At 44.0% G+C, this 24,613-nt stretch overlaps 1 protein-coding gene and 1 pseudogene across 8 annotated transcripts in view; one reads left to right on the plus strand and one right to left on the minus strand.

Annotated features, from left to right (window-relative positions):
* ica1 (islet cell autoantigen 1) overlaps positions 1 to 24,613 on the minus strand; it is a 224,915-nt gene that overhangs the window by 93,948 nt on the left and 106,354 nt on the right. For all 8 annotated transcript variants that reach the window (XM_041183210.1, XM_041183209.1, XM_041183208.1 and 5 more), the window contains one exon: positions 1,306 to 1,406. In XM_041183210.1, coding sequence (XP_041039144.1) covers positions 1,306 to 1,406 — 101 coding nt within the window. The remainder of the gene's footprint in view (positions 1 to 1,305; positions 1,407 to 24,613) is intronic.
* On the plus strand, positions 15,666 to 15,785 carry LOC121276638 (annotated as a pseudogene).

Genomic DNA, 24,613 nt, shown 5'->3' on the forward strand with positions numbered 1-24,613 from the left:
AAGGACTACAAAGAATCAGTTTTTGTTATCACCTCTCAATTCAGTTCTACAGTCAAATCATCCTTTGAGATAAGTTAAACATCATGCCAAGCCGGTCCTTACTTTCTCAGTCTATTGTCTAGTCCTATTTCAACACTTCAAACACTATCTTGATTATTTTAAATGCCTGAATCAGTTCCCTTTTTATATGAGCCTCTTAAAGGAATCCAAACTCAAGACAGAGAGATAATTCTGACTTTGAGTGATAGTGAAAGAGATGGTATCAGTTCACTTGTCTGTTATACACCTCTTTTAATTTTCAAGATGTATAATGGTGGCTGATCCAATATAGTCCACTTTACAGCATTAGCCAATATAATATTGGCCCCAAGAGATCTATCTTCACAGTTCAATGTTCTCAGGTTGGGAGTAATCCTTGTTGTCCTTCTCTACACCTTCACAGGCCCTAAAATTCCACAAAGTGAACTGCATCATATTTACATTCATGGTTCTGAGTTGTGCTGCTGATGTTCTACAAAGCTGAAACCTCAGGTTGGGTTTTCAGCCCCACCAGAGCCAGAATTGGAGGCGAGCAAAAGCTAAAAATAGCTTGCCAGCCCTTAGTTTCCTGGCTCCAGGCCTTTTTTGCAGAAGTGAGAATAGGGTGGCAGGGTTACCTGCAGAGCTTAATTAAGGACAGGTGAAGGAGGCGGACTGGAACAGCACTCTAGGCAGGCCTGGCAGCCCACCCTGCTGCTTAGATGTGGGAGCAGCCAGGGTCCACGCTGCTCTCCCCCAAACACTCCACAGTGATGTAGCTGCTGAATCTATTTTTTGATCAGAGATTTTAAAAAGTTGGAGAGAGAGGATGCCTCTACCTTGACGTGCCCTTCCTCTTACCTTCCATTCCTGCCTCCCATTCCTTTCAATCTGGCAGGCCTCGGACGGACCTTCCATCATTGAGAGCCCACCCAGCGTCCTGAATTGGATGGTGTACCGGCCCTCTGGCCATTAATTGGCCACCCCAGGGAAAATCACAGGTGAGTGACCATTTCCCCCCCAGGCTGCAAACAGCCCCAATCTCTGTTTCCTGCCCCCAGATGGAATATCCAGCCCCACTTGAATCTTTTAAGAAGTCAATTCTGGTTGATGGTTGCAGTAACATGTTGGAAAGAGCAGCAGAGCAGACAGGTTGCAAACTGCCTTCAAACTTAAGTTTTGAATGAGATCATTCACATAGACATGGAGATGATGTTTTTTTGTAACTGGTCCAGCTGAACTTTGCTCCTTTTCCTTAAAATATATTAATGATGTTCTCCAACTTACTCATTATCCTTATCAGATGCATCCTTTGCCACATCAGCCTTTGTATCATTATCTTCCTGCGATGCTTGCTCTATCAACTTGTTTACAGGTCCTTGCAAAATCTGTAAACAGAAATTTAATTATTTTTAAATTACATGGCATTCAAAAAATATTATATGTTCATTATAATTTGCACACTATGGCATAGCAATTTGCCACACAAAGTTGTGGGTCAAAGTAATACATTTTAGGGTCAATAAAACAAAAATTATGCTTTTTATCTTGAGAGAGCATATTTTATAACAGAAGACACCTGACAGAGATGTGGCGATGAAAATAAATCTTAGTGGCCCCATTACTAATCTCTTTTGCCTTGAACCACAATTTCTTTTTGTAACTTAATCTTTCGCTTCCATCTAACACAGACCCCTTATGTTTTTTCCCCCTGTTCACCATTTCCCTGTCTCTGTACTTGCTTAAAATCTGTTATATCCCTAAATTTTTCCAGTTCTAACAAAAGGTCATCAACCTGAAATACAGGGCAGGGTTGCCTCTGTGGGCTTCAGGGGCCCCTTGTTGGGGCTGCCAAGCTTCCAGTGCTTCGCAGCTTCCTACTGGCTCCATCTTGGGAGCCCACCTGCCATCCTTAATTGGAAGCTCTGGCCGCTTCCTCCAAAATTTCCCTCTGGGTCCCACAGCCGGCATTTGTGGGTTCCTGACCTGCATTTCATCCCATGGGTGCAATCAGGACCTGGAACAAAAATCCTGCGCATTTTCTTTCTGTCTATTCACCAAAACATTTCACAATTTTAAGGACTTTTATTAGGTCATCTTTCAGTCTCCTCTTTTTTAGAGAAAAAGGATCCAGGCTTTTTTCCTGATTCTCAGTTCTGATATTCTTTTAAATCTTTTTTGCTCTCTCTCTAGTACCTCTCTATTCTCTTCATAAAATGGCAACCAGAACATGGTCTGACAAAAGTTCAATAAAGGTTTAAGGTAGCTTCTCTGCTTTTCAATTTTATCCCTTTAGAAATAACATTAGTGCTTGGTTTTGCAATGCTTTTTTCAGTTATTTTTGTATTTGTGCTCCCATATCTTTTTGCTCCTCTGCTCATTTAGATTCTTATTTAATAGGTAATATGTGACTTCCTGATTTTTGTTACCAAAATATTATACGTTATGTTTATCTATGTTTAAATTAATCTTCGAAGTATATGCCCATTCTGCAGCCATAAGACGTAGAAGCAGAAGTAGGCCATTCGGCCCATCAAGTCTGTTCTGCCATTCAATGAGATCATGGCTGATCTGATAATCCTCAACTCCGCTTTCCTGCCTTTTCCCCATAACCCTTGATTCCCTTAAAGATTAAAAATCTGCCTAACTCAGCCTTGAATATACTTAATGACTCAGCCTCTACAGCCCTCTGAGGTAAAGAATTCCACAGAGTGACTACTCTCAGAGAAGAAATTCCTCCTCATCTCTGTTTTAAGTGGGCAACCCCTTACTCTGAGATTATACCCTCTGGCCCTAGACTCTCCCACAAGGGGAAATAATCTCTCAACATCTGTCAAGCCCCCTAAGAATCTTAAATATTTCAGTAAGGTCGCCTCTCATTTTTCTAAACTCCAATGAGATCATGCCCAACCTACTCAACCTCTCCCCATAAGAAAATCCCTCCATCCCTAGAGAAGGGGTGACTGAGGATATAAGGGGATAACCCTTATTGCCCAGTCACCACTTTGACTTGGTTCAAACATGGTTGGAACAGAGGACCATTACGAAATGAAGGAATCGTGACTGCTGCCAGGATAATGTGCAATCACCTGCATGGTGTGCTGCCTGTGCACACACACCAGCTGCCCATTGAGGAAGTGAAATCCATTTTGGTTCATGACCGAGTTCACATGAGCTGCATATAAGGCAATGTACAGCAACAGATCTGCACCCTGCAGCATGGGGAAGCCTGCTATCCTGGCCCTTTTTTGCGGCTGCAGCTGTGGCTGCAATAGGTGCTAGCTTACAGTTATGACTTATTTTGTGACCTTTGATCTGGAAGCAGTACAGTAAGGAAAATTTGTAATTTATTTAAAATGTCTGTGGAATCTGTATTTTTTTTAAGAATGTTTGAAAAGGTCTTAAAAGAGTATGCATCATTTGTAAAGGGATCAACTATAATTTTCTTGAATAATAGGAAATATTGGCCCATGTGACATGGTGACCCTTGACCTGAAAGCCAGTAACAACAGGAAGATCAGAAGCTGTGTGGCTGGCAGATACAATGATGTGCTTTTTTTTCGCAAAAATATACTTTATTCATAAAATATCTTCAACAACATTCCAAACCATGGAGTGCTACAGACACAAAGGTGAGCTGGAGGTAAAAGGCAATCAGCACACATGCATATGCAAAGAAGTGCATCAGCAGGGCACAGTTATCAAACTCGTGGTGTGTTTAGGAGCAAGCTGAGCTCTCAAAGGTCAGTTTTGTGTTTGACTGTAAGAAGAAAACCAGAATTCTTGGGGAAGCAATCTATGACTGAGCTAAAAGGGACTAAATCCTAAAAGCAGTGTAAATAGCTTAGGCATGCAAAGGAGTTGAGATATGCATCAGAATACCAGATCCTGAACCGAGTATTGTTGGTTGGTCAGTTGAAATGAAACCTTGAAAGCTGTGTCATTAGGACTGACGTGACCTGAGTGATAGAGGGTTCGTAGACGTATGCTTTATTAGTATTAATTGTAGGGACCTTGGATGGAATACAGCTGCTGGTGAACAAACCTCGAGGGCCAAATTGAATGAGTGGGGCAATGAGAAATCCAATGTACCAGAAGTTGAGTTGGAAACACTGAGATTGCACATTTGTGTGGCATGTGATAATGGGTGCTTGTGGTTGTGTATGATATATCTTTATTGAATCAACTACTTAAAGTAAAATTAACCTTTTAATCTGAAGTATAATTCACGTTTAATTTACATTGGTTCTGATTGTGTTAAAGTAAAAGTTATAAAAAATGAAGTCTTGTTGGTAATTTCTTCAATCAGTGGTCATTTAGTAAAATTTAGTTATTTCGGTTTATGGTTTCCCCCAAGGGGATTGTAACAACCTGTTTTGTGAAGACCTCTCAAACATTGGTCTTCACTGAAGATGAGATGTGGCCTTCTGCTGAGTGCCCTTCTTCTTCTCCTCCTTCCTTATCTAGCAGCTTGCTTTGCTCTTTGTGGACATTCTTCATTCTCCCAGTCACATTTAATTCCCAGAGGAAGGCCTAACAAGCCACCATATCTGAAACCAACCTGTTTCAGCAGAGGATTTTAAATAATCTAAAAATGACTTCAATACCTGCCAGACGACTCCCTTTAGAGAGTTCAAGCATTAGTCAAGCAGATGAAAGTTCCAAAAGCACATACAATTGCACCAGCAGCTAGAAGAAATAATTACAATTGCACCAGCAGCTAGAAGAAATAATCAAACAATTAACTTGTATGTGAATCATGGTCCCTTTAAATAGCACTGGTGGATACTCCTTCATTCCGTTTAACATTGTATTTAGTACAAGTTGCACTCCAGCTGTGAAAGGCACTCTATTGGTAGGCACCAGGGCCACACCATCAAGGAAGGAGGTTGAGAAAAGCCTTCTGGGAGTAAACTAAATGTAGAGGTGTGGCAGTAGGCACCAGTTTACCTTACCTTGCACTCCAGCAGCCTCCAGCCAGGTCTGAAATGAAGAAAGCACCCAACAGAAACAGAACACTCTTGGAGGTAAACAAGAAAGGAGGAACTAGAGAATCTGGTGCGTCCTAATTAGCCATTGATTGCTGTTGCTCAGAAGAACAGTAATGATTGGCCAAGTAGCCTGTCGATCAGGATGGTCTATGCACCAGATTGGCTGCTTTAGACGCTGACCATCCGGATTGATAGGCCAGTCTGCTAAAGAGCCGGATTGATAGGCTACTCTGCTAATAACCCTGGGCCCCACTAGAGCACAGGCCTGATTATTTAGCACTGTCTATACCCGCCTCTCCTGGGCTCTGTTCCCAAAGGAGACAATGCAAGGCTCTTGCCTGTTCTCCTGCTGGTGAGTGAAACCCTCGTCGCAGACGTTGAATTCTAGCCCTCATTTTTGATCTAGATGTGGCTGCAAAGCGCCTAAGAAACTGGTGCTACACAGTAAAATTTAGCTGTCTTTCTGTCCAGTTTCTGGTTTGTAATTAAGGCTGTAGAAAGGGTGCAGAAATAGTTCCCAACTATGATATCAGGAATGAGAGACTTCAGTTATAAAGGGAATCAAAAGAAATTACTGTGACAGGCAAATGAATGATGCCTGCTGTTAATTAGACTTGCCCTTGCCCATTTAATGTCCAGAGTGCTTCCAACCTGGATCGTGACAGTTGCTGAAACACTCCTTCGCAAAAGACGATTCGGAGTCCACCTTGGGCAAGGGAGAAGTGCATGGAGAAGAGAGGCCGGCAGATTACCACAGGGCTCAATGCTAGCCTCAACCCTATTCAACATATATACAAACACCTACCACCAATCATGTCCTGCAAGTTCATCTATACTGATGACATCTATTGTGTCAGCCAAGTTCCATCTTCTGCACTTTGGACCAGATCCTTAATGAAGGCGTTACAAAGTTGATGGAATACTGCAGCACATGGTGTCTCATGCTGAATCCCTCCAAAACCATATGCAGTGTATTTCACAATGCCAAAAAAGAACTGCATTTCTACATGGATGGCTAGAGACTAAAGCATTATCCCTACCCAACATACATTAGGAGTGACTCTAGATAGGACTCTGTCCTCCTGGGATCATCTGAAGAAAACAGCAGCAAAGGTCAAAACCAGAAACAATCGACTAACCAAAGGTTCTGTATCTATGTGGGCCACTGCTGCTACAACACCTCAGATCTCAGCACTTGCTCTATCATACTTTGCAGCAGAATACTGTGTACCTGTCTGATAAAGGTCATCATACAAATATCTTGTGGACATTCAATTGAATGTAATGATACGCGTCATAACTGGAACCCTCCACTCAACACCCCTCCTCTGGTTTCCTGCTTTCATTAACATCACTTCCCCACGTACCTGTCAGCTTACGAAAATCCACAAGCCGGTGGAAACCATCCGTGCTGCACATCACTGACCACTCTATGATAACCTTTTCAACCAATCCATTGCCCACCTTCAGCCTCGGTGCTCCATATGGAGAAGCTTCCTGAGCAAGATATACAAGCAGACATTCTTTGGATAAAGGAATGGGAAACACGGGAAGTCACCATATTCCTTGTGATAAACCCCACCTGTCAAATGGCGGGCTTTGACCTACCACACAAGAGTGATCCTTGTGGACAGGACAGGCCAAATCCCCTGCACAGCCAACTTCCACCTCTGGCACCTCAGTACAAATCCCTCATACATTTGTGGAGACAAAAACAATGCTGTACATTATCAAGGAGTGCATCCTCTACAGACTAAGTGGCAGACTAACCACCTGAAACTGAGCAAATGAGGAGGCTATTGCTTGGCTTCAGGGGTTTGCATTCAGTAAATGATACATTTAATCTCCAATGATATTTTGCCTTGCATGTTGCTGGATGTGCGAGATGGAATGATGCGGCACCCTCAACTTGCATTTGAGAATAATCAGGGCAAGAAAGGGAAGTGTTGTTAGAATGCTAAATTCAATGACAAGTCTGATACAAAAAGGCAAACAGAGGGAAAGAAAGATTTCATTGAGAGAGAATAAAAAGACAAAGAAAAAAGATTTAAAGAAACACAAACAACAATTAAACCTTGAAGGAATGAGAATCCACATTTGTAATAGTTAATTTTCACATCAGAGAAGTTGATTGGCAGAAAATGGTATTCAGAATTAAACTGATTTGACTTAGAAGTAATTTATTATACGTAAACTATAAGTCACTATTATACCTTCATATTAAATAGCTGTTCAGTATGCCTTGATAATGTCATGCTCTATTATTAGTGAACCATTGTTAAAATCAAAGGCAAAAGAAACAAAGGAGAAAACAGAAAGCACTAAAATAACATTAAGTATTTCTACTGCTGTTTTTCAACTTTCCAGTTATGGGAGGACTTGCACTAAAGATACAATTAAAATGTTATTACATCCATATATTATTTCCAAGCTGGAACACAGAGATAAGCACCACAGCAAGCTTCAAAATTATGTTTCCAGCCTTAGGCAACTTAGACCATGCCATGTTTAAATAGCCATTTCAATGGGCATTTTGGCACTTTATATTCACATGGAAATGAAATGCAAACTCATGAATGCTACAACATCTTTAGTGCTAAAGGATTCTGAATCATAGGACTGATATAACAAAATTATTTTTAAAAATGAATGGATCCCTATCACATGCACACATTCAACTGAGATGTTCAAAAATTCTAAGCAAAACTTTAGCAAGCAACAGATAGTAAATTATAAAATTTCTTCTGTAAATACCAGCAATACAATACTGTTGGTGGCAGCCTTCTATCTCATAACACTGTGGTTTGCGCCGTGGTGGTCAACACTGTGTTAAGCATCACCTTGTGTGGCTCAGGAGCCCCACTTGGCATGTCAGTCTCTGCTGATTTACTGCAGTCGAAAGGAATACAAAGCACTATGTTTGGCACTGGATTGGTCCCAGGGGTTGCCAGAAAGATTACATATTTAGAGATCAGTCCCGCCTTTGGTCTCCACTCCAAATTTTTTGTCCAGGTTTACTCCCTTAGCTTTCAACTCTCCTGAGGTATCCTGGAACTATTTGCCCATAGCTGAGAGTTTAGTTCATGAGTGTAGGGCGTGTCCACATGTCATTGCGCCTGCGAATTGCAAGTCTGGGGCTAAACCTCCTCCAAGTTCCTCTGAAGCTTTAATCTGGAGCTGTGAAGGACTCAGTTCCTGTGTATCACCATAAGGGGACACAACTGAGGACATCCCAATGGAGGGACTGTGTACTGACAGAGAGACTTAACACATTTGGGTCTCTTTTTCGCATTGTTGCTAGTAAGTGGTGTGGGATGAAAATGAGAAGCAACATGCTAACTTTCTTCATCCACACACTAGACATATCTCATCGACCTTTTAAGCACACAGTAACTGTTGGGAAAAACTCAAATACAAATGAATCAACCCAATGCTGGGAAAAGCTAATTGTAAAATAATTTTCAGTTGAAGGATCTCTTGTTTTGACAAAGTTCTCTCCCTTAAAACATTAACAATTGTAATCTTAAGCCAGCACTTTTGCTCAATATACGTGTTTGATTCTTAAACCGAGTAACTTGTATCCATGATTCCTCAAGCAACTTCTAACAGTTGAATCAATCTATACAAAATTGTACCGGAGATTCACCTTTTCTCCCAGGAACCTGTACATACCAAATTATATCTGCTGTAGCTTCTTGTATTAGATTAAGAATGGCAATTGGATAAGAACAGTTAAATCTGGAAAGTATCAACAATCAATAATTCAACAACGTGGCCTTAATTTAAACTAGCAGATAACTGAAATGCTACATACGTTCCCTACTGGAATTGAAACTTTACCAAAACACTAATAATAAATAATTATCTTATTTGATTGTAGCCTAAAGTGTTTGAAAAAATATATAAATACTTATGATCACAAAATCCTCCTTTACAGTTTTATCCACAGGTTATTTATATCATTAATATTTACATTTTAATATAAAGAGATATGCCGTGATATTGTTTATGAGTTAGGGGATATGCTATTTTATAATAACAGGAGTGTCACTCCAAACATCCCACACGTACTATGATAGTTATCCCTTGTGGCGTTGCTGATAGGCAAAAACACAAGATAGGTGTCTCACTTGTAACTGCTTTTATGCTTCTTTATCACTGTGTAATTATTTTAGTGTAATAGTCTCCCATCTCTAGTTTCTCCCCTTTCTCTCTACTGTATGTGGTTATCACATTCTATTTTCACAATGGTGTCTATTTCACTGTCTGACTCCTTCACTCATTGCTGCTGTCTGATTCTTTTCATCTCTCCTCTCTTCCATTTCCTCTCTCTTTTGTATGAGCTGGATTTTCCCCGAGGGTGGGAAACAGAAGTCAACACTGTTTCTAGATCTCGGAGGAAACAGTCACTCACTGGGATTTTCACCAGGGCACCCATTAATTGGCATGGAGACAGGTTTCCTGACCAATTAAGGATGGTTGGCATGCTCTTGAAGCTGGAGGGCCAAACAGAGGCCTTCCAGCTTGAGAGGAGCAGTTGGCTGCAATAGCGGGTAAGTAAGGGAGAAGGTGCTTTAACATGGAAGCACTCTGTCAGCAACGTATTTAACATTGTTAATGAAAAAAATGTTGTCTGCAGCCAGGCCACCACAGTTGTTAGAGTGTGGGGCTGGGAAATGGAGTGCCTCTAGAGAGTGGCATAAATGATGTGATGTCTGATGTGACAGAGGAAGTGCAATAAGGGAGTATGATTGGACTGCAGTGTGACTTTGAAAAAGAGAGCTGTGAGTTGGGAGAGTAAGAGAATCTTAGGTCAGGATTTCATGGCCCCACCATGGTGTGCCACCCCCCCGGCGGATGTGGCAAGCCATTTAAATCTATATTCAGTTTGGCGGGACCATAATATCCCGCCGGGCGGGAGGGGCTGTAAAATCCTGGCTTTAATCTCTTCCTAAAAATCTAAATTTTGCTTATGTTTAACATCTAACTGAAATTTACTGTTTAAAATTCTAAATTCAGCCAGGTTTAAGCAGGGATATAAAAGCTCTCCACTGGAGAGCAGTTGAAGTTAGTTAGTTAAGGAAACTAGTTTAAACTGTTTTTTCGGTATCTTGGGCTGAGCCAACTCTTTGGTTTCAGAACATATAAATACAGGCCTCTTAGTGCGGCTTAGCACTGCAGTGTGACTTTAAACAGGATCGTTGGGAGTTGTATGACTGAGTGAATTAGGTGAAGAGGGGAAGGAGGTACTCCTTTGTCTTTCTAATTTTTTCAGAAAATTGGTTCTTACTCTAATAATTGGTAGAAATTGGTTCTTACTCTAATTCAGGGGAAGAAGCTAGCTGTTTGGTGAGTATCTCGTGAGTGTGTGGTAAGTGATTAAGATCTATTCTATTCCTAAGGTTTAAAATACTACACTAACTGGTGGTAAAGTTAATAAAATGTATAAAAAAGGAAAATAATTAATTGAATAAAATAATTAAGTAGTTAACTAAAACACAGTAAGGATGGCAGGACAGGTGATGTGTCAAAGCTGCAGCATGTGGGAGCTCCCAGATGCTTTAGTGCAGACATGTTTGCCCTGGATCACAAAGTGTTTGCGGCTGAAGGAGCTTCAGCTCAGAGTCATTGAGCTGGATGCTGAGCTGCAGACACTGCGATGAATCAGGGAGGGGGAAAATTACCTGGACACTTTGTTTCAGGAGGCAGACCCACTCTTTAGGACAGGGTCTTCTGATTTGGTCAGTGATCAGGGACAGATGGGTGTGAGTGAGGCAGGTAAGAGCAGGAGTGCAGGAGCCTCATCCTTTGCAATTGTTCGACAGGTTTAAGGTTCTTTCAGCTTGTTTTGATGAGACTGGGGGCTGCAGGGTGGATGAGCTGACTCGCATGGCACCGTGGTACAGGAAGCCAATATAGGGGATTGACACTGTTCTCTGCAGCAAAGAGCTAGAGTCCAGAAGGCTGAGTTGCCTGCAAAGTGCCAGGGTTCCGGACATCTGTTCAGGGTTGGAGAGGAACTTAGAATGGGAGGGGAAGGATCCAGTGGTCATGGTCCATGTAGGTACCAATGATGTAGGCAGGACAAGGAAAAAGATTCTGTATTGTCAGTATGAGGAGCTAGGCAGCAAATTAAGAAGCAAAACCGCAAAGGTAATAATCTCTGGATTATTACCTGGGCCACATGCAAATTGAAATTGGGCAAATAAGATTACAGAAATGAATGTGTGACTCAAAGACTGGTATGGAACAAGTGGGTTCTGGTTTGTGGGGCACTGGCATCAGTTCTGGGCAAAGTGGGGACTGTACCATTGGGACAAGCTATGCCAGAACCGTGCTGCGACCTGTGTTCTATGAACTGTATAACTAGGGAAGTAGAGAGGATTTAAAACTAAATAGTGGGGGTAAGGGATAACATTTCAAAAGATGTGATAACTCAGAGTAGTGACAAGGCAAGAGAGAAAGGTGCTAATATGGAAAATGATAAACAGGCCATGAAAGGAAGGGATAGAGAGTACAAATCTAATAGTAAATCAGCAGATAAGGCTAGAGATTACAGAAGTGACAAAAAGAACAAAACTGAAAACTCTATATCTGAATGCACGTAGCATTTGAAACAAAACAGATGAACTGATAGCACAAATAGAAATAAGTAAGTACGATCTGAAAGCCATTACAGAGACATGGCTGCAAGATGACATAGCTTGGGACCTGAATACTGAAGGGTACATGACATTTAAGAAGGACAGGAAACTAGGAAAAAGTGGAGGGGTGGCTCTGTTAGTTAATGATGATATTAGTACAATAGAGTGGGTTGGCCTATTTATTCAGGAAACCAGGATGTGAAAGCGGTTTGGGTAGAAATGAGATATGATAAAGGCAAGAAGTCACCTGTGGGAGTGGTGTACAGACCCCCTATCAGTAACCACATGGTAGGGCAGAGTACAAAGGAAGAGATAATGGGAGATGTCAGAAAGGTAAGACAATAATCATGGGGGACTTCAGTCTAAATATAGACTGGAAAAATCAGATGGGTAAAGGTAGCCTAGATGAGAAGTTCATAGAATGTTTCCAGGATAGTTTCTCAGAACAGCATATTCTGCAGTCAATCAGAGAGCAGGCTATATTAGACCTGGTATTGTGCAATGAGATAGGATTAATTAATGACCTCATAGGTACCTCTAGGCAACAGCAATCATAATATGATTGAATTTTACATTCAGTTTGAGGGAGAGAAGAATGGATCCAAGACTATGTTTTTAAACTTAAGTAAGGGCAATCATGAGGTCATGTAAGCAGAGATAGCTAAAGTGAAATAGCAAATTAGGAATGAAGTGACAGACATTTAAGGGGATATTTGAGATTACACAGAATAGATACATTCCAACAAGAAAGAAAAATTCCAAGGGGATGACCTACCAGCTGTGGTTAACTAAGATAGTTAAAGATAGTGTGAGGTAATCCATTTTGGTTGGAAGAATAAAAAGGCGACTTATTATTTAAATGGAGAGGAACTTCAGAATGCTTCAGTGCAGAGGGATCTGGGTGTCCTCGTGCATGAATCGCTGAATGCTATTATGTAGGTACAGCAGGTAATACGGAAGGCAAATGGAATTTTGGCATTTATTGCTAAAGGAATAGAGTATAAAAATAGGGAAGTGTTGTTGCAACTGTACAAGGCATTGGTGAGACCGCACCTGGCGTTCCGTAAACAGTTTTGGTCCCCTTACTTGAGGATGTAGTTGCATTGGAGGCAGTTCAGAGGAGGTTCATTAGATTGATTCCAGAGATGCGGGGCTTGTCTTATGAAGATTTAAGGAGTGTCCTCACTGCATGTCATCATCATCCTCCTGCAATCAAGCGACTATTAGGGCATCCACTGTGTCTCCATGACAGAAGCATTATCATAGAGGGTATGTATGCTGCCATAAGCCAGACTGGAGTCAAGCGTTTATAAACGCAATGTGAGGATCTATGGTGTATCCTAACCGCATGTCATCATCACCCTCCACAAATCTAGCAGCTATTAGGGCCTCCCAAATGTATCTGACTCATCTGGCCAGTGCAAGGGCCTCATGCCATTCATCATCGCCTTTGAGGACTTCCTCACCCCAATCTCCATTGAAATCCTCCTCATTGGAGGAGACTTCTAGCTCCTCCATTTCCTCCTCAGCCAGCTCATCTCCTCTTTACAGCGCCAGTTGTAAAGGGCGCAGCAGGTGACGACAATGTGTAACATCCTCTGTGCATTATATTGCAGGGCTGCACCAAACCGGTCCAGGCACTGGGACCTCATTTTCAGCATTTTGATGGTTTGCTCCAAGTTGCGAGTTGCAGCATAAGCCTCATTATATCTTCGCTCTGCTGCAGCCTGAGGCCTCTGCATGAGTGTCATCAGCCACATCCTCTGCGGGTAGCCCTTGTCCTCGAGGAGCCATCCCTGCAGCCTCTGTGGATCCTGGAAGACGTTAGGAATCCCTGACCGACTGAGAATGTGGAGTCATGCACAATCCCTGGAAACCGCGCGCAGACCTGCAGGATGTGTTTGTGACGATCACAACCAGCTGCACATTCAGCGAATGGAATCCCTTGTGGTTCACGCGGTTGACACAGATGACCATGTGTTGCGACGAATATTTGTGCGCCATGTGAGTGCAGTCAATGGCACCCTGCACCTGTGGGAAACCCGAGATCTGGGCAAATCCAATTGCTCTTGCATCTTGGCTCTCCTGGTCCTGGGCGAAATGCACAAAGTTTTGCACCCTTGCGAAGATGGCATCTGTGACCTCATGAATGCATTTGTGGCTGGAGACTTGTGATATCCCACAGAGGTCACCGTGGAGCCCTGATAGGAGCCACTGGTGTAGAAGCTGAGTACCGCTGTCACTTTCACAGCCGGTGGCAGTGGATGCCCTCAGCATGGCGCTAAGTACTGGCAAATGTGACTGACCAGTTCCGTAAACACACACAGTCTTTGGTGACGGTGGTTCTCGGTCACCTGCAGGAATGAAAGACGGTGTCTATAGACCCTTTGAGAAAAGTAATTCCTCCTCATCTCTGATTTAAATCTACCACCCCTTAGTCTAAAACTATGGCCTCTTGTTCTAGAATGCCCCACAAGGGGAAACATCCGCTCCAAGTCTACTTTGTCTATCCCCTTTAGCATCTTATATACCTCAATTAGATCTCCTCTCATCCTTCTAAAATCTAGCGAGTATAGGCCTAAATTGATCAATCTCTCCTCCTAAGATACGCTCCGCATCTCTAGAATCAATTTAATGAACCTCCTCTGAACTGCCTCCAATGCAACTACATCCTCAAGTAAGGGGACCAAAACTGTGTACAGTACGCCAGGTGCGGTCTCACCAATGCCTTGTACAGTTGCAACAACACTTCCCTATTTATATACTCTATTCCTTTAGCAATAAATGCCAAAATTCCATTTGCCTTCCGTATTACCTGCTGTACCTACATACTAGCGTTCAGCGATTCATGCACGAGGACACCCAGATCCCTCTGCACTGAAGCATTCTGAAGTTCCTCTCCATTTAAATAATGTCACCTTTTTATTCTTCCAACCAAAATGGATTACCTCACACTATCTTTAACTATCTTATTTAACCACAGCTGGTAGGTCATCCCCTTGGAATTTTTCTTTCTTGTTGGAATGTATCTATTCTGTGTAATCTCAAATATCCCCTTAAATGTCTGTCACTTCATTCCTAATTTGCTAGTTCACTTTAGCTATCTCTCCTTATCTGAGAATGTCTGACTCCTGTCTGGCAGAGGGCAGCTCGCTTGTGCTCTGTGATCAGGGACTTATCATAGAGAGGCAGCCATGAAACTTTAAAATCATCGGATCCTCTGTCTGCCTTCAGCACCTGACCCCTTCAGGTACACAGCATCACTGGTCACAGATGCTGAAGAGTAGGGGGCCAGCCCCACCTTAAAAGTGTTGAAAGCACACAGAGAGAATGACGGAACTCTGACACTTGCCCATGACATTTTGGCAGCAATGACAAACACTATTGAGGTGCAGGCATCACTAACATGTCCAAAGATTGTGAGGCCGAAGCATCACTTTGGTCTGAAGGCTGCACAAAGCACATGGAAGAGGTCTTGGACACCTGCTTTTATCTTGTGCAGAAAGATTTCACGTTTGAGTGACATGAGCACTGCTCATCAGAACAAGGAATCATAGGCAGGGAGACATTCTTGGGAGTTTATTGACAATAGTGAACAGTTTGTACAAGTGATTAACACCTGTCCCCAGGCTGTGCAACTACATCATCTCACCGCTTGGCCTAAATAGCCAAGTGGTTATGGTACTGGGTTTGTAACCCAAAGATCAAGAGTTCAAATCTCACAATGGCAAACTATGAAACAATGTAACATCATCTGAAAAACAGATGGGAACGTGTTTGTACTCGAAAGAGTTACATCATCTCACCGCTTGGCCTAAATAGCCAAGTGGTTATGGTACTGGGTTTATAACCCCAAGATCAAGAGTTCAAATCTCACAATGGCAAACTATGAAACAATGTAACTTCATCTGAAACAGATGGAAACGGGTTTGTACTTGAAAGAGTTATTTGCATTTGGGTGCTGGTGCCCTGCAATACGAGCCGCCTTGGGGACATGCCCTCTGTGCATTTAGCCTACGGCCATACTATTCTGAAAAACGCCCGATCTCGTCTGATGTCGGAAGCTAAGCAGACTCAGGCCTGGTTAGTACTTGGATGGGAGACTGCCTGGGCATACCAGATGCTGTAGGCTTGCTTGGCCTAAATAGCCAAGTGGTTATGGTACTGGGTTTGTAACCCCAAAATCGAGAGTTCAAACCTCACAATGGCAAACTATGAAACGATGTAACTTCATCTGAAACAGATGGAAACGGGTTTGTACTCGAAAGAGTTACAAGCTGATAACAGTTGTCCCATGCTTGGCCTAAATAGCCAAGTGGTTATGGTACTGGGTTTGTAACCCCAAGATCAAGAGTTCAAATCTCACAATGGCAAACTATGAAACAATGTAACTTCATCTGAAACAGATGGAAATGGGTTTGTAGTCAAAACAGTTACATCATCTCACCGCTTGGCCTAAATAGCCAAGTGGTTATGGTACTGGGTTTATAACCCCAAGATCAAGAGTTCAAATCTCACAATGGCAAACTATGAAATAATGTAACTTCATCTGAATAGGAACAGATGGAAACGTGTTCTCGAAAGAGTCACAATTTATTAAAAAAAACTTGGCCTAAATAGCCAAGTGGTTATGGTACTGGGTTTATAACCCCAAGATCAAGAGTTCAAATCTCACACTGGCAAACTATGAAACAACGTAACTTCATCTGAAACAGATGGAAATGGGTTTGTACTCAAAAGAGTTACATCATCTCACCGCTTGGCCTAAATAGCCAAGTTGTTATGGTACTGGGTTTGTAACCCCAAGATCTAAGAGTTCAAATCTCACGATGGCAAACTATGAAACAACGTAACTTCATCTGAAACAAATGGAAACGGGTTTGTACTCAAAAGAGTTACATCTTACCCGAGGAGCTCAGGCCTTTCACCTGGAGCAGGACCAGCCTCCTCTACCTGGGGGTCCATCTCTGCCCCACTGAGGAATCCTGGCCGGCAAACTTGCAGGAACTGGAGACGAAAGTCACCGCTCGCCTGCGGCGCTGGACAGGACTGCTCCGAGTGCTATCTTACCGAGGTCGAGTTCTGGTCATAAACCAGCTGATCACCGCCATGTTGTGGTATCTGCTGGTCACTTTGACCCCTCCCCCGGACTTTGTCACAAGAATCCAGAGATTGTTAGTCGACTTCTTCTGGGACAAAAGATTGCACTGGGTCGCTGCCGAGGTTCTGAGTCTCCCGCTTAGGGAGGGTGGTCAGGCGCTAGTGTGCCTACGCACACAGGTGGTGACTTTCCGCCTTCAGACCCTGCAGCGATACCTCTACGTCGAGCCTCCTCCTAGATGGTGTGCCCTGACGATGTATTTCTTCCGTCAGGTGCACGGCCTGAATTATGACGTGCAGCTCCTGTTTATAGAACAGCTGGGCCTCGGTGGCTCCTTGCAGGCGTTGCCCGTCTTTTACCAGGACCTGATCAAAGTCTGGAAAGTGGTCGCCTTGCGACGCAGCTCTCCCCCGTCAGGAGTAGTGGCTATCGTCAGAGAGCCGCTGCTCAGGAATCCGCCCCTCCGTCCTTTTCGGTGGTTGGCGGAGAGGAGGGCTGTGGCCGCAGGGGTGACCAGGATCGGGGACGTGCTGGGTGGCGGAGGACTGGGCTGGATGCTCCCGCAGGAGTTGGCGCGATGTGCGTCTGTGAGTGTCCAGGTCGCAGCCGATGCCATCCAAGACCTGAGAATGGTCGTGCTCGGATCCGATGTTATTTTGGGTCTTGAGGTGGCCCAGGTGCGCGGTGGTCTTCCGTCTGAGCGTTCCCCTGTTCGGACAGAATTCCACATTGGCCCCAAGCCCCGAACCCTCCTTCGGGTGCTGGTGCCCCGCAATATGAGCCGCCTCGGGGACATGCCCTCCGTGCCTTTTGGCACGGCAAAGAGGGGCTTTTTGTATGGACTGCTGCTGCGCACCTTCCATTTTCTCGCCCTTGTCCGTCGACCGGACACACCCTGGCGTGCCTTGTTGCCGTCCGGCGGCGGAGGCCCCCGATGGGAGGCCCTCTACGGAGGTGTCCTCCCCCTTTCTATCGGGGACCTGGGTTGGAGGGTGTTGCATGCAGCAGTCCCCTATAATAAGAGGATGCATAGGTTCACGGACTCTCAGGACACGTGCCCTTTTTGCGGTCTTGTGGAGTCCGTGGACCATGTATACATAGGGTGTTGTCGGCTGCACTCCCTTTTTAGTTATTTGAAAAACCTTTTATTGATGTTTTGTTTGCACTTCAGCCCCACGCTCCTGATCTATGGGCACCCGGTGCGGATGGGGGTCGGGAAGGAGGAGGACCTCCTCGTGAACCTGCTCCTGGGCCTGGCCAAGTTGGCCATTAACAGGTCCAGGCAGCGGGCGATCGATGGGGGAGTCCCGCCCGATTGTTTGTCCCTCTTCCGCGGCTACGTTCGCTGCCGGATGTCCCTGGAGAGGGAGCACACGGTGTCTGCTGGCACTCTCGAGGCCTTCCGTGCTCGGTGGGCACCGCGGGGACTGGGGTGTTTTGTTGACCCCTTTAATCACATTTTGATTTAAAGTTTGTAAGTTTCCTTTAAACTTTGTTCTTGATTTTACAACTGACCTGAATTAGGGGCTGTGCCTGATTTATCCCAATTTTGTTGATTTGGTTTTCATTTAAAAGATTATCAAGAGTTCAAATCTCACAATGGCAAACTATGAAACAATGTAATTTCATCTGAAACAGATGGAAACGGGTTTGTACTCGAAAGAGTTACGTCATCTCACTGCTTGGCCTAAATAGCCAAGTGGTTATGGTACTGGGTTTGTAACCCCAAGATCAAGAGTTCAAATCACTCAATGGCAAACTATGTAACTCCATCTGAAACAGATGGAAATGGGTTTGTACTCGAAAGAGTTACATCATCTCACCGCTTGGCCTAAATAGCCAAGTGGTTATGGTACTGGGTTTGTAACCCCAAGATCAAGAGTTCAAATCTCACAATGGCAAACTATGAAACAATGTAACTTCATCTGAATAGGAACAGATGAAAATGGGTTTGTACTCGAAAGAGTTGCTGCTGAGTTGCTTGGCCTAAATAGCTAAGTGGTTATGGTACTGGGTTTGTAACCCCAAGATCAAGAGTTCAAATCTCACAAGGGCAAACTATGAAACAATGTAACTTCATCTGAAACAGATGGAAACGGGTTTGTACTCGAAAGAGTTACGTCATCTCACTGCTTGGCCTAAATAGCCAAGTGGTTATGGTACTGGGTTTGTAACCCCAAGATCAAGAGTTCAAATCACTCAATGGCAAACTATGTAACTCCATCTGAAACAGATGGAAATGGGTTTGTACTCGAAAGAGTTACATCATCTCACCGCTTGGCCTAAATAGCCGAGTGGTTATGGTACTGGGTTTGTAACCCCAAGATCAAGAGTTCAAATCACTCAATGGCAAACAATGTAACTTCATCTGAAACAGATGGAAACGGGTTTGTACTCGAAAGAGTTACATCATCTCACCATGGCAAATTATGAAACAATGTAATTTCATCTGGGCAGGGAAAGATCCAGAACCCTTTGGCTTGAATTTGAGCTTGGCCTAAATAGCCAAGTGGTTATGGTACTGGGCTTGTAACCCCAAGATCAAGAGTTCAAATCACTCAATGGCAAACAATGTAACTTCATCTGAAACAGATGGAAACGGGTTTGTACTCGAAAGAGTTACATCATCTCACCATGGCAAATTATGAAACAATGTAATTTCATCTGGGCAGGGAAAGATCCAGAACCCTTTGGCTTGAATTTGAGCTTGGCCTAAATAGCCAAGTGGTTATGGTACTGGGCTTGTAACCCCAAGATTAAGAGTTCAAATCTCACAATGGCAAACTATGAAACAATGTAACTTCATCTGAAAAACAGATGGAAACGTGTTTGTACTTGAAAGAGTTACATCATCTTACTCTATAAGAGTTACATCTTCTTGCTCTATAAGAGTTACATCATTCTAACTGCCCAGTGGGCAGCGCGGGGACTGGGGTGTTTTGTTGACCCCTTTAATCACATTTTGATTTAAAGTTGTAAGTTTCCTTTAAACTTTGTTCTTGGTTTTACAGCTGACCTAAATTAGGGGCTGTGCCTGATTTATCCCAATTTTGTTAATTTAGTTTAATCGTTTTGACTCGAAAGAGTTACATCATCTTAACCTTCCTAACCCTTCCTTGGTGCTCCCTGGACATCCACAGCAGATGTGGAGGCAGTCTGCTGACTGCTTTGCCCTGTCTATGATGACCTTGATGGTCGCCCTCTGGAGGGCCCTGGCCTGCTTTCATGGACCTGCTTTGTGGCAGTGGTATCCTTCTCGAGCTGTGGAACTCGAGCTGCTGGGGTCACAGGAAGAGGAGATTTGGATTGGCTGGACAGTCCGGAGTCACAAGGGTGGATGGCCCCAGGGAGCTCACCTGCTGATCCTCCTCCCTATGGGTGCCTGGGGGCCCCAGGCTGACTCCTCGAAGAGAAGGGGTAGCTGGAGTGAGGTTGAGCTGCCCCCCACCCCTCTCACGTACACACTGTTGGAAGCCAACTATGGCGTCGGTGATGGGGTTCTGCCTGTGCAGCAGTGCAAGAGCGACATCCTAGACCAAGGCCGCCATTCTACCAGTGTCGACCTTGGTGCATTGGCATGCCGGCGTTATCACCTCAGCCTGACAGCGGATGGACTCCTCCATCGTGCCTTGCAATCTGAGGAATGCAGCAGACATCCCTTCCTGATGTTCTTGGCCTTGCCTTTGCAGCTCCAGCAACCATGACATGACTAAGCTCAGAGGCTCATCGTCTGACTCAGACTCAGCAAATTTCTGGCCTCCAGCAGTCCTCCGAGTGCCGGACACCTCGGAAGTCCCTTCCGCCGCCTGCTGTGGATCAGGCAGTGCGATGTGCTCACCAGATTGTGATCCTGAGGCTACTGTTAAGCTAGGTCCCACCAAGGTGTGTGTCTCTGTGCTGATGGAGGGTGAGGGTGAGCACTGTGATGGGACTTAGAAACATAGAAACTAGGAGCAGGAGTTGGCCATTCAGCCCTTCAAGCCTGCTCCGCCATTCATCATGATCATGGCTGATCATCCAACTCAATAGTTTGCTCCCGCTTTCTCCCCATATCCTTTGATCCCTTTCGCCCCAAGAGCTATATCTACCTCCTTCTTGAAAACATACAATGTTTTGGTCTCAACTACTTTCTGTGGTAATGAATTCCACAGGCTCACCACTCTCTGGGTGAAGAAATTTCTCCTCATCTCAGTCCTAAATGGTCTACCCCATATCCTCAGACTGTGACCCCTGGTTCTGGACTCCCCTACCATTGAGAACATTCTTCTTGCATCTACCCTGTCTAGTCCTGTTAGAATTTAATAGGTTTCTATGAGATCCCCCCTCATTCTTCTGAACTCCAGCAAATATAATCCTCAATCTCTCCTCATATGACAGTCCCGCCATCCCAGGAATTAGTCAGGTAAACCTTCACTGCACTCCCAAGGAGGGTGCCTTCAGATTCCTCTTTAGAGATTTCTTCAGGGTTTGAATAGAGGCCCTTGGTGGTGGACTCTGTCGACTGTTTGGCAGATGTGCCTGAGAAAGCAAGGAGAGATAATTAAAGCATGGCATAGCCGGTGAAACAGGACACATCACTCACAGCATGGTTGGTGATACATGTTGCACTGCTGGTCCTCGCTTGGTAGAGTACTGCCGACCTCATTGTCAGCACTGGAATAGTCCATATTCTTGCCGGCCAGCTGGATGGCTCTGTTTTCAAAGTCCGTTACAACCTTGATTTTGGGCATTCCTCCAATGGTAGGTGACCCCTCCCTTTTGTTGTGTGCCAGCTAGTCCTGCATACTAGAGATGGAGAGAATGTAAGCAGGACACCTGCCAGGCCAGATGATAAGTATGCCTGGCATGTGTGGCTGGTGAGCGGTCCCATGGACAGGATGAAGACAATGAAGGTATGTGTGAGAGAGTTAATGGTGATGTCCCTTGAACTGGAAATGATTGAGCACCCTGTGGAGGTGTGAAGGATTTGTGAGTTGAGATTGATGAGAGAATGACCTAACCTGGCAGAATGGAGGAGATCATTCATCCTCTTGTGGCACTGGGTGACTGTCCTCTTTTGAAGAGCATTGGTGCTGACCTCCGCTGTCAAGGCGTCCCAAGTTGGATTGGTGATGTTGCTGCCCATTCATGGCCAGAGCAGGAGTAGAGGACATCACGGCGATCCTCCATTGCATCCAAAAGGCATTTGAGTTGCGTCATTGAACCTGGGGGTTGCAGTCTTTTTGCCTTTCAGGGCCATGTCTTCTTTGCAATAGTCATGGGCTGAAAGCACTGAGAGGTGTGCACGTGGCTGCACTTTAAATATGGCGCCAGGCATCTTGAAGCAGTGAAATGATGATGTGGCAGGCGAATGAGAGCCCTCCCGCCATGGAAACTGTGTTATTACCGGGAATACATAATTAATATGGCGGGTTTGGGACGATAGAGTGTGCTACTGCACTTTGTGCAAATCTAGGATGATTTCGCCCTTTGTCTTTCTAAAACTGTAAAGTTAGGGACAGAGGGCCCATTTTCCTGGAAATCTAGGAAATCACTACTTGCTTAACTTTGCTGATCACTTATTCAAATTTCTTATTTTAAGAATTTTATAATTGTTATTGGAAGGAGCTGGTACATATTAACATTGAATGAAGTTTTAATATTCACAGCCACTGATAGATCCCTCCCTGTCCTAATTCCCAAGTCTGGTAGCTTTCTTATGTCCTCTTCACAGCTTACTTTCCTACCTTTCTTTGTGTCATCAGCAAATTTGGCAACCATCCCATCCATTTCATTATCCAAGTCATTTATATTAATTTTAAACAGCTGAGGTCCCAGCACTGATCCTTGTGGGACACCACTCATTACATCTTGCCAACCTGAAACAGACACATTTATGCCTACTCTATGCTTCCTGTTAGCCAGCCAATCTTCTATCCATGCCAATATGTTACCCCCTTTAACATGAACTTTTATTTTACGCAATAACCTCTGATGTGACGCTTTGTCAAATGCCTTTTCAAGTCTAATTACAGCACATCCGCCGCACAAGAACTCCAATAAGTTGGTTAAACATGATGTCCCTTTCACAAAACCATGTTTACTCTGCCTGATTACCTTTAACTTATCCAAGTGCCCTGCTATAACTTCTTTAATAATAGCTTCTAATGTTTTCCCTATGGCTGGTGTTAAACTAACTGGCCCGTAGTTTTCTGCTTTCCGTCTCCCTCTCTTTGAATAGTGGAGTTACATTTGCTATCTTCCAATCTAATGGGATTTTCCCTGAATCTAGGAGGTTTTGGAAAATTAAAACCAACACATCTACTATCTCACTAGCCACTTCTTTTAAGACATTAGGATGAAGTCTATCAGGACCCGTCAGCCCTCAGCTCCAACAATTTGCTCAGTACCAGTTCTCTGGTGATTGTTATTTTCCTGAGTTCCTCCATTCCGTCCATTTATTGATTTTATAGCTGCTTCTGGGATGTTACTCTATTGTGAAGACTGATGCAAAATACCTGTTCAATTCACCTGCCATCTCCTTACTTTCCATGATCAATTATCCAGGCTCACTTTCTATAGGACCAAAGCTCACTTTGGTAAATCATTTCCTTTTAAAATGTTTATACAAACTCTTACTATCTGTCTTTAAATTTCTGGTTAGCTTTCTCATGTACTCTAATTTTTCCCTCCTTACTAATCTTAAAGTTATCCTTTGCTGTTCCTTATATTCTCTCCAATCTTTTAACTTTCTACCTGTCTTTATACAATTATATGCTTGGGTTTTTTTAAATTCTTTTTACAGGATGTTGACTTCACTAGTTAGGCCAGCATTTTGTTACCCATCTGCAATTGCCCTTGAGAAGGGGTGGTGAGCTGCCTTCTTGAACCACTGTAGTCTATGTGGTGTTTAGGTATACCTATAGTGCTGTTAGGGAGCGAGTTCCAGGCTTCTGACCCAGTGACAGTGAAGGAACTGCGACATAGTTCCAAGTCAGGATTGTGTGTGCAGCTTGGAGGGGATCTTGCAGTCAGTGATGTTTCTATGCATTCTGCTGCCCTTGTGCTTCTAGGTGGTAGAGGTCATGGTTTTGGAAGGTGTTCTTGAAGGAGCCTTGGTGAGTTGCTCCACTGTATCTTGTAAATGGTGCATACTGCTGCCACTATGTGCCAGTGATAGAGGGAGTGGATGTTCAAAGTGGTGGATGGGGTGCCAATCAAGTGGCTGCTTTGTCCTGGATGTTGTCAAGCTTCTCGAGTACTGTAAGTGCTGCAACAGGCAAGTGGAGAGTATTTTGTCACACTCTGGACTTGTGACTTGTAGATTGGGGACACGCTTTGGGGACTCACAAGATGAGTTACTCACTGCAGAATTTCCCACTTCTGACCTGCTCTTTAGTGGAGGAATCAGCGATGGTAATGGCACTGAATGTCAAGAGGTGATGGTTAGGTTATCTCTTGTTGGAGATGGTTATTGCCTAGCACTCGTGTGGCATGAATGTTCCTTGCCATTTATCAGCCAAACTTGAATGTTGTCCAAGTCTTGCTGCATATGGACACAGACTGCTTCAGTATCTGAGGAGTCGCAAATGATGCTGAACATTGTGTAATCATCTTCAAACAACCCCACTTCTGACCTAATGTTTGGGTGGATGGCTATTGATGAAGCAGCTAAAGATGATTTGGCCTAGGACACTACCTTGAGGAATTTGTGCAGTAATGTCCTGGGACTGAGATGATTGATCTCCAACAGCTGGGACCTGGAACTCCCTTCCTAACAGCACTGTGCTTGTACCTACACACATGGACTGCAGTGGTTCAAAAAGGTGGCTCACCACCACGTTCTCAAGGGCTATTAGGGATGGGCAATAAATGTTGGC

The sequence above is a fragment of the Carcharodon carcharias genome, chromosome 3 (assembly GCF_017639515.1).
Source record: "Carcharodon carcharias isolate sCarCar2 chromosome 3, sCarCar2.pri, whole genome shotgun sequence".
NCBI lineage: Eukaryota > Metazoa > Chordata > Chondrichthyes > Lamniformes > Lamnidae > Carcharodon > Carcharodon carcharias.